Raw genomic sequence first — 11,762 nt, 5'->3', positions numbered from 1 at the left:
GCATTATATTTAGCTATTTAAATAATTTTATTTATAAGTTTTAATTTAACTTGTTTAATTGGCCCATATTTAAGCCCTTGTTACTTTTATTAACATATATCTATTCTCTTTAAGTCTTATTTATTTATTTATGTTAAATACTATATCACCTTATCTGAGCCTCTTAACATATTTATATCCGGTATCTCACCAAGGAAACGCTGCATATCTGAATTTTTGTCCAATAGTTCTTTATCATTATTAGTCTAGCTCAATAAATATTTAAGGGGTGAAAGGTTATACTTTGTAAGTCTTTATTCATTTATTTATTTTTACTCTTTTTATAAAATCATTTTAGCATTTTCTACCCTGACTTTTTTCCATATATATCATCTCGTGTGCTCCTTTTCAACTTTCTACATATGTGTGTGTGTGTGTGTGTGTGTGTGTGTGTGTGTGTGTGTGTGTGTGTGTGTGTGTGTGTGTGTGTGTATTTATGTATGTTATGTAGAGTCAGCAGATGATGTCGAGAGAATCTCAATATAGAAAACACTTAATAGTGCTCTGATTTGAACTTACACTTTACCGAGCACCAAGCCAGCAGGTTAAAGTGTAGCTATAAGGGGAATCCAAGAGAGCAGATATGAGGACAATGATTCAAATAAACAGAAAAGGCCTTGGGTTTTAATGTACAATAAATATAATTACATGTATGCGTGTAAAAGGTGAAGGCAGACTCAAAATTTTCAGATGATAAACAATCAAGTGAAAATATATATATACATATATCTAAAATTTTATAGAGCAAACTTATTCAGATTACATAGACTCAAAGAATTAGAAGGGGGAGGGTGTTAAAAGTCCGATAGCAGTTTCTGAAAGCTTGGAATTGCTTTATAATGTTGGCAGATGTAGTTCATCAAACATTTGTAGCCGGTAATGGAAGCAAACAAACTAATGTTTACATGTATACATGTATATATACTTTGAACATTAAAATCCGAGTATTTATTTGTTTATTTGCAGTATTCTTTCTCTCTCTCTCTCTCTGTCTCTCTCTCTCTCTCTCTCTATATATATATATATATATATATATATATATATATCATATTGTGTGTGTGTGTGTGTGTGTGTGTGTGTGTGTGTGTGTGTGTGTGTGTGTGTGTGTGTGTATGTGTGTGTGTGTACGTACATAAATACGGAATTTAAATAAGTGAACGGATATCCGTTAGATTCGACGATAAGTACTCTGTTGTCCAATTAACTTAACCACCAGTCCATTAAATTACCGTGTAAATGGTTTCGTATTTCACAGATATGTGTACTTTTAACATAAATCTCATGCAAAATTAGTGTGACAGAAATTCAAGGCCGGAATGGTACAGTTCATTCGATAAGCTTTCACACAACTTCGACTTACTCAGTTGTCGCTGCTAAGTTTCCATTTATCCTGAACACAACTCTTTGATATATATATAATTTATTAATTACCTCTCTATTTTCTTACTTTTGATATATATATATTATACCGGGTCTCTTGTTAGTTGTCTCATGAGGACTACAATTAACATGGAATATAATACAATCTGCTGTATGTTTGGATCGTCGGTATTGATGTATGTATGTATATATGTGCGTGTGTGTGTGCACGCGCATATATATATATATATACATGTAAAGTACATATGTATATACACACTATATATGTGTATTGCTTAAAATACATATAAGTATTTTATTTGTACGTTTGAACAGTTGTTCCTACATTTATTTCATATGCAATTAACTTTGCTGTTATATTCCACATCTTACCCGCTCTCAGGAATTTAACAATCGCTCTTGCCCGTTTAATACTTATTTTTGCAGTTTATTCCACCATTAATTTCGGAACTTAAAAGTGGTATCTCCCTTTGTTTTCAACTAATTTCTTGTAATTCTTTTCTTTAATTTTTAATATGCCCTAGTTTAATGGATACCGATGTTCTCATTTGTGTTTGTTTTTCTACAAAAGCATGAAGACCAATATATTATGAGTATTCTTCTGAGAACAAAAGTGCTTATCTACTACGTATGATAAACAACTTCACATTACATTGATCAAATTTTATAAATACTTTTAAGTTTGTTGCAGTCACACACTTTTAGACTTATTCTTTACTTTAATTTAATCACAAGTTTTCAAAATTTATTCGCACATTCACAGTTTTAGAAGTATTAAACTCTAAGTTATCTCTATTAATCAATCAAACCAAAAAAATATGTTCATTCTTAAATCCAAATACATACTACACTGTTTTAACATTTATCCCAATATAAAATTCAACGCTTCTAATTTCAGGTCCTCCCTCACAGCTTTTCAAACTCCAGCCTTTTGCCTCTATGTTATCTTATTTTCGCTCTTCTTCTCTATTGCCGACCATTATATACATATATAAATGTCATTATAATACGTTATTTATAAGTTGTCTTTTTTTTTACTCAATGAAGAGTACACATTATGAATGAAACAAAATTGTAGCACCTTAATGAATAAATATGAATACTCTGATTTCAACGCATAGAACTCTTTGTTGTTTGTGGTCCCCATTCTTATTCTGTCAGAGTACATCCTTTTTATTAAATGATTTACTAATTGCATTCTTTAAAATGTTGAAGCAGTAAATATTGTTATTTCTCAAGAAATTATTTTAAAATTTATCTTGGGTGCCTAATGCAGAGAAAGGGCCATTTTATCCAGAGTCTTAGGTTACATTATTTTTCTTCAATAAACTAGAAAAGACTCAGAGAAGCAACTTAAGATATGAGTCTAAATCTAACAAATGCCTACCTAAAAATGAGCTATTAATACCATTTGAAGAAATTGTATTTTCATTAATCAAAACCCCAAAGTTCAGAAAAGGGATTAATAGTGCCCTGTTAAAAACGAAGTTAAAAACCAAAATACAAGAAATCAAGTATGCCAATCAAATATATTTACAATTAGATTAAACCAAATATCTAAATCAAGTTAATTATACTATTAATCACAGATTCCTATCAATTTTCATCACAAAAATTTACAAGAAAATTAATCGAAATACTCTAACTGATATAAATACCCAAAGCCAAAATATTATTTCTGATCTCGTCATTGAAGATAGAACTTAACCACTAATACCTCAACAGTTGTTTTCATTTTATTTCCAAGGACCATAAGTATATTGTTTTTTTTATAATAAACCTTCCATTTGATTAACCTTTCAAAGTAATTAAACGCCAAAAAGTTAAAGAAAGGAAGGAAGAAGCTGCGAGGAGTGCATCATTTAAATGTATCTTATTGTATTGCGAAGGATTTAACAGAAAGGAATCAGATTAAACAGGGGAGAGAAAGTGAAAGACAGTGGTACTATAAAATTAATATAAAACAGAAAGTGAAATGCGAAATAAATAGGAAGAATTGCCAACAGAACGAAAGGGTGTTTGTGAGAGAGGGAGTATGAGATATCAGAGAGACATTGTATGAGTAAGAAATAAATACAAGAAACAAAATAAAATTCAGTAAAGTAAACTAGAAATGTTCGAAATATTCAGAAGACAGAAACAAGTTATTTCGCTGATAGTGAGACAAAACTCACAATGACAAATGAGATGGGTTTTCTAAACTACGTAATAGACCTTAGAACATTTATTAACCAGAAAGCCTTTCTGACTAAATTTGAGTTGCGTTAAATATAACTGTATGAAGTTGCCTAAAGGATTAAAAGATTCCAAAGAATTCCAAAAAGATTGAAACTTTTCAAATACATATCACCTATAAATTTTCGTCCTATTTAGATTATTTCAGATACATTTCCAGATCATCTCATTTCTTCAATTCAACAAATAAACAGACATCAAGATGAAGAATTTCTCGACACAGCAAGATCTAGATCTTACTGAGTATAGTTTCGAAAATTCTACAACTGATACGTGTAATGTTATTTTTTCCGACATACATATTTCAAGAGGAAGATAGTGTTTCTTTTTCCTGTTACAAAATAAATTTACGTACTGTAATGCTTTGGTAGGCTCCTTAGTTGTGATCTTCCGTTTGTCCGTTTGAATTACAGATACGATTCACTCAACAAACTTTAATATAGATTTCATCTACACAGTTTCAATCAGACGGCTTAGTCCCAAGGCTTTGAGTGATCGAAACAACTACCGGACGATCTCCATTTGCAATGCGATTTTCATTCTCACTTGTATTGCATTTTATTTAAATCACGATACTGTTGGTGGCTGATGATTTTCTTAGTCTACCCCACTGTCCACCCCACTGTCCACCCCACTGTCCACCCCACTGTCCACCCCACTGTCCACCCCACTGTCCACCCCACTGTCCACCCCACAAGATTTTGCGTGTGTAAAGTTTGAGATTAAGCGATTGTGTTTTTAAACATATTAGCTTTATTCTAATGATGGCTTTATGTTTAAAGAATCTAAATTAATAGGAACTCATGATCAATAGCAAGACTATCCCTAATTTGATTTCGTTTTAAAATCATTAGAAATGCAAAAGCTGAGTCGCATAGATAAATGTGTGTGTGTGTATGTGTGTGTGTGTGTGTGTGTGTGTGTGTGTGTGTGTGTGTGTGTGTGTGTGTGTGTGTGTGCGCGCGTTCGTGCGTGTGTGTGTGTGTGGACAGAGAGAGAGAGAGACAAAGATTGGTAGATGAATGAATTCATCGATTGAAGGACGGGTGGATTGCAGAGGCGTAGCAAGAGAGAGGTAAGAAGGACAGTTGGTCTCAGGCACAGATGAGAAAAGGGTAATATTATCCTTTGACCTATCATGCAAAAGACACTGAAAGTATCATTGTGTCCGAGCGCTGAGGACCCTTGCTACGCTACACATGTGTAGGTAGGTAGAGAGGGATGGAGAGAGGTAGGTAGGTAGGTAGGTAGGTAGGTAGGTAGGTAGGTAGGTAGGTAGGTAGAACGGTCAGTGGAAGAGGTATGAGGTATGAGAACGGAACTTGATGAAACTACATAAGTAATGCAGCACTTTCCTATACTTATTTCAAATTTGTGTCCGTGTATTTGTATGACCGTATCTATGTATAAATAATAAGGAGTGGTCCACAGTGTTCGACTTGCTAGATTAGCAGGCAAATAACCCTCGAGTCAAATGCTATGCCTTAAAAAAACAGTTTAGTAGAGTATTTCTCATCCTACAAAAAAACAGAATGGAAACCTTTCATTATGCCTGACTGAGTCAAAAACTCTTTTTGTTTGTTTGGTTTTTGTTTTTTTTCGTATTTCACGCTTTACTTAATAGTACAAGCAAATTACAAACAAAAAGCTTTTATTCATCAAAATATATCCCATCATATTCTATTGACTGTTGCCATCGTTGTGCCAGAAGCTCAATTCCACACTTATATCATTCGGCTGGTTTAGAAGCAAAACCTCCCTGCAACTGTTGTCCACCTCGTCCGCATTGCTGAAGCTCCATTTGAGCAGGAAATGAATAATGGCTCGGAAAAAGTGGTGATTTGATGGTGCAAGGTCTGGATTTAGGCAGGGTGAGGCAGTACTTCCAGCCCCTGAAGTACCTTAAGTTTGCGCTTGGTAAGTTTGGCAGTGTGTGCTGGAACATTGTCATACTGTATGAGTGCGCGCCTTCGATTGACCAATACCGAGTAACGGATTTTCAAAGCATCATATGCTCGCTGTAGTTTTTGAGCACAAAGATTAGCATTCACAGCTTGATTCTCTGGGACAAGCTCAAAGTGCAACACTCCTTCAAAATTCCACCAAACACAAAATGACCTTCTGTTCAAACTGCCCTTGTTTGACAACAGGTACTAAAGCCTGGCCGGAACGAAACCACTGATTTCTCGTAATATTATGAAAATAGATCCATTTTCCGTCCACAGTTACAATTCGATGTCAAAACGGACATCTTAAGGAGTTGCCAGCAGTTACTTACAAATGTTCACACGTTGTTGAGCCTGGCCATTGGTCAGTTAATGATGAACTTCTCGACAGCATCTGTTCACAAAGCCGAGCTTATGGAGGCATCGATTGATGGTGCTTAGTGAAGGATCAAAATCTGCTGTAAATATACGAGTGATTGTGATTGGCTGTTGTTCAATTATTTCAAGCAAGGTCTCAGCTTCCACAACAGAAGGTCTCCCTGGCCTTGGTTTGTCTCTGAGGCAGGTGTCGCCTTCCTTGAAACGTTTGAACCAGTTTTGTGCCACACATTCATTGATAGTCCTTGGCCTTCCGCATCATTAATTTCTTTTGCCACTGCCTTTGCCCGCGGTCCTTTTTTTCACTGGTAGTGTAAAATGGCTTTAATTGAAATTCTTTCGCCGCTCGTTATCAAAGCTGTAAAATAAAGAATTAACAATTAATGCTTATATGCTATATATGAAAATAATGAATAAACAATTTATCAATGATTGGGTAACAAGTTGTATCAAACTAACATGTAGATTCAAGTTGCCAAAAGTCATCAGTGAAAATCCGAAAAACTCTTGACTCAACTTTGCTAAGTTTGCTCGATTGTAGTTAAATAACAATAACAACAATGTACATATAAACAGGTACAAAAAAAGTAATAAGTGATATTTAAATATTTATCCCCAGTTATTGGTCATGTCGTTCACTAATAAGCAACCTCATTAGCCAAGTTATTGATATATTCTTCCAACACAATGATTCATTTGTGTTATCATGTGTTTGAGCGTGTGTGACTGTGTGTGACTGTGTGTGACTGTGCGTACGCGCACCCGTGTCTGTGCGCGCCCGTGTGTGGAAGTGTGTGTGATATCTTGAATGCTTTGTTAATGCAAGTAACTATATGACTGACGATTACTTAAGATAGCTGATACTTTTCATTTGCAATGTCTTCATACTCTAAGCAGAAAATAATGCAACGTTTTATCATCATGATGCCTAGCTCTTGTTAGCATTACGATATTTCATTCACAAATGTACTGTGATATCATTTTCCTACTATTTTCTATCAAACAAATGTTTACATCTTTTCTTTGTCTATAATGATATATGTCTTCTTTTTATTCCAGATTACACTTTGAAGAAAAGAATACAAGACGTGCTTGTAGAAAACGAGCATAAATGACAACGACTTTTGAATTCTAAATCATACAATTCGACGAAAATGCCAATTCTTCGGAAACATCTAAATTACATATCATCAGCACTATTTTATTACCTGAGAAATTAAGATAATTAGTAGAATGTAACACATTTACCTCGAGCGGACAGTATCTCTAATATTGCATTTTATATTTAATATTTCATTCTGCTGCACTTATGATTCCATTGAATCATTTTTCATTGAAAACGATTATAATCAAGAATGTAATGCAATATCAACTTGTCTACAATACTATGAATATTTCGCAAGTTTATGCTTAAGCAAGCCTAACATCTTCTTGAGAACCACATTGACGACAATATATATTAATCTTTATTACCTTTTTTTATTATTTTTCTTAAAACGGTTAGAGAAGGGAAAGTTTATTTAATACACACGCAATAACTGAAATGTAGTAGATCGCGAACGTTGAACAGCACAACTATTTATCACTTCATGCTTCCTTGCATCTTTGTAAGAGTTAAATATATTAAGAATGAGAAAGAACATCGCCATTGATTTGCTGGTACCACGAACTTATCTGTGATATAGTCTTAAACAGGATATTTTTATTATCATATCCTTTGTGTTATATATTTCCATTAGTAAGAGGCGTTTGTATTTCACGAATTAAACATGTCCTATAAAATGGTAGATACGATACGAACTGAGTGATTAGCGAATACGGGGTTTAATTCACGCGTTAAAATTATGAGAAAATAATATTTGATTACCAGCTGAATAATTAATTTTCAAATCCAAGTGAGGCTTAGAGAGTAATTATATAATTTATAAAAAGTAAAATGTTCGCTGATTTTCTTTCACGCCAGAACTATTAACTATATGATCTTGATACTAAGTTAGTCTCTGTCAATAGTATATATGAGCAGTGTACATTTTGAATTGTGAAACGGAGCGTGTAAATCATGGCAGAAGCCAATTTGAGTGGTATTCCCAACACTACTGACGGTGGATCTTCCCTAAATGAGGAAAATAAAATGGAAGCCTATTCCGTACATTTCTTCTTTTGGGGAATCATTGTTCCTGTTATAGTTCTCTTTGGTCTAATTGGCAACATTCTAACAATAATTGTTCTTTGGCGAAAAGAAATGCACTCCACTACAATATACTATCTAAGAGCTCTTGTAATCACGGACACGGCAATATTAGTTTTTGCATTCCTTTTGCTTACACCTATCAGTATCTCTAACTATACGAAGAGTTTAAAATATTTCAGAGAAATTATTTATCCTATGATATTTGTACCATGTAATTATGTAGTGATGACTGTTCAAACTATAAATGTATGGATTACTGTTAGTGTTACTATTGAGCGGTATATTGCAATTTGTCATCCGTTTATTTCTATCCGATTACTGACTCGTTGTAAAGCTCTTACTGTGATTGGATTAACAACCGCTTTCTCGGTGTTGTATAATATCCCACGTCTGTTTGGCACTAAAGCTAGCCCTTTGAAATCAGGAGACGGTTACATGATTATACCGACTGAATATGGCGAATCAGATATATACAAGGAAATTTACAGTGGTTTAATGTACTCCATTCTGATTTTTATCATTCCTCTACTTGTACTTTTCGTCCTCAACGTTCTACTCATCATTGAACTCATGAAAATGCGACAACGTCGAGTTGGAATGAATGTGGAAGAAGACAACGAAGCAAACATGAGTCTTGTTCTGGTTCTAATTGTTCTTATCTTTATTGTTTGTCAAACGCCAGGTTTAATCGCCCAGTACGAGTTCCTCTCGCACCTTGTTTTGCTTAAATGGCTAGCAGTTAGTAATACTTTATTTATATTTAATTCTTCAGTAAATTTCTTGGTTTATACAGCAGTTGGTCGCAAGTTTAGAAAAGTCCTTTTTCGCACGTTCCGTCCAGTTCTCTTTAAAACTCTCGGTGCATGCCGAGTAGAATTGTCAAATGAGGCGGATACACGAACCACTATGTATGAATTGACAGTACTGAATGATCAACAGCCAGAAACAGATCAAACAGAGAGTGCCTGTCCATGACATTTCTCTAAATACAATTCAAAACTATCTAAATCCATTGGCTATTTCATTCGTTGTTTCCCTTGTTGACTCCTGTTAATCTATATATGAAATATAAATTAACAGGAGTTAATGGAATGCTTTATAATTGACATTTCAAAAAGTAAATTGCACTTTTCAATGAAAGGAATAAAAGACTGAAGCCACAACTGTTTGTCTAACACAGAATGAAAATAAACTACTATGACAACAAGAAAATGGGAAGATAAACGACAACGTTATTTCGCAAATTTATTTTTTAAAAGCTTTGGAACTATGAAAATTTTTTGTTTTTGTTTTTTATGATTTTTTAATTAAAGTGTTTGTCCTTTTCTTCATATTTTTCCTCCAACTTTTGAAATGTGTTAATTCGAAATATTACAAAAACTGATCAAGTTTATTTGTTCCTGGTTTCATTGGAAAAAGAAAAAAAGTTTCGAAGCCATTAAGTAATAAGAAGGATAATTGAAAATGAAATTTTAAACAAATTGTTTTATTTAAAGACGTTGAGAAAAAAAACTATGGATTTCATGTGAAAGTGGTTAGAATATGATTAAACATGTAAACGTTTGTTAAATAACGTAATGCGCAATCAGATGTTTGTGTAGGGGACCAGTATTCTGTAAAATTTCAATGACAGTGCTTTTCTGATAATTATTTAACTCATGATGAAGTGAAATATGATCGTCAGTCCATTGTCCTTACATGATTTCCTTGGACATGATTTCCTTGAACATCAAGAGATTAAAGCAGAAAATATAGTTGTCTGTATCTTGACAAAGGTAGCAGCTTTTACTATTCTTATGTGATAGAGCGCTTGTCTGTAAACAGAAAAAAAACAAACAATTGTATCCAAGCACTGAAGTTGCAATTGACAATCGATAATCACAGCTCGAAATTTTCTTTTTTACTGTAGAAAAACTAATAAATTTCATAAGTAAACTATGTGTGAGTATAAATGCAAGGAAATATATACACATGCAAGCACACACACACACATACACGCGCGCGCGTGTGTGTGTGTGTGTATGATAACAGGTTGATTTCAAGCTCCTTGGGTGTAGAACAGAGCCACATCATCAGATATCTGGACTTCGATAATCTCATGGTATGGGTATATTCAACACCAACGATACTTTCAGAAAGATACAGCTGGACAACCTGTTATAAAGTACAACTCAAATTCAATGTGTGTGTGTATATATATATACATATTTCAATTACGCATATATTGCGTATATTTAAATATATATGCTTATATAATATATATATGTATATATGTATATATATATATATATATATATATATATATATATATATATATATATATATATATGTATGTATGTATGTATGCATATGTATATATATATATATATATATATATATATATATATATATATATATATATATATATACACCCACACATACGCACATACATACATATATATGTGTGCGTGTGTGTATGTATGTTTGTGTGTAATGTATGTATGTATGTATGTATGTATATGTGTGTATTAACTCGATAAAAATAAAGTACAGTGAACTTGCAGAGGGGAGTGGAAAATCTACTGTTTCGGAGAGAGTATTTCTTCGCGAAAAGTTAAAGGAAAAAAACTGAGAATTTTCTCTCCTTTCAACATTTCCTTAGAGAAAAACATATTTAAAATGTCGAATTTTTCACTCCCCTATGCAAGTTCAATGTTCTCCATTTGTCCATTTTACTATATAAGTTATGCCGTCCCAGACTAACATCTGCCTCATTAAAATCTGTTTGATCACATATTTGGCCGAAACTTACCTAAGTCTCTTAGTATACATATGAATATTTATGTATATGCATAAATACGTAAGTAGACGGATAGATATGTATGTGCATATGCATATGTATACAAATGTTTATGTGCATATACGTATAAGTGTATATATGCGTGTATATATGTATGTTCATATAAACACGTGTATATATATATATACGTGTTTATATACGTATGCTTATATATATATATATATATATATATATATATATATATATATATATTCATATTCATATACATATTTATATACGTATGTACACATAGATGTTTGTAAGAGTATATATATATATGTGTGTGTGTGTGTGTGTGTGTGTGTGTGTGTGTGTATTTCTTTTGTTTTATTTTTCTATGAGCTTCAGCCATGTGGCTGCAGTCCTTCTGAGTGATACTCCTAGCCACTTGTGAGAACTAAATACATAAACGCTTTAGCATAAAGCTTTAGCTTAGGCTACTACAGATTGTGATCTTGGATAATGAACAGGAATCACGTAACCAAGTTAATTAGATTAGCTGTCTGCTATGAGAAGCAGTGCATTCAGAACTGAGTTTAAGATCCTAGAGTTTCCTCGGAACCATTCAAATGAAGTTTAATAATTTCGAGGAAACTCTAGGATGTTGCGCAACCAATCAGCTCAGGATTCCCTGCTTCTTGTAGCAGACATAGCTAACCTAGTGAACTACATTACATGATATCTATCCCATTCTCATTTATTAATATATGTAGGTATGTATGTGCATACATAAGTATGTACGTATGTATCTGCAGATTCCTATATATAAATACAT

At 33.2% G+C, this 11,762-nt stretch overlaps 1 protein-coding gene across 6 annotated transcripts in view; it reads left to right on the top strand.

Annotated features, from left to right (window-relative positions):
• LOC106877850 (FMRFamide receptor) overlaps positions 1–9,500 on the top strand; it is a 171,332-nt gene extending 161,832 nt beyond the window's left edge. For all 6 annotated transcript variants that reach the window (XM_089351775.1, XM_014926882.3, XM_014926883.3 and 3 more), the window contains one exon: positions 7,038–9,500. In XM_089351775.1, the coding sequence (XP_089207901.1) occupies positions 8,038–9,144 (1,107 nt within the window). In that variant the 5' untranslated portion in view covers positions 7,038–8,037 and the 3' untranslated portion in view covers positions 9,145–9,500. The remainder of the gene's footprint in view (positions 1–7,037) is intronic.
• Positions 9,501–11,762: the final 2,262 nt, after the last annotated feature.

This window comes from Octopus bimaculoides, chromosome 1 (assembly GCF_046866305.1).
Source record: "Octopus bimaculoides isolate indiv1 chromosome 1, ASM4686630v1, whole genome shotgun sequence".
NCBI classification, from domain to species: Eukaryota; Metazoa; Mollusca; class Cephalopoda; order Octopoda; family Octopodidae; genus Octopus; species Octopus bimaculoides.
The sequence above is the reverse complement of the archived record's forward strand: the minus strand, read 5'-3'. Positions and strand labels throughout refer to the sequence as shown.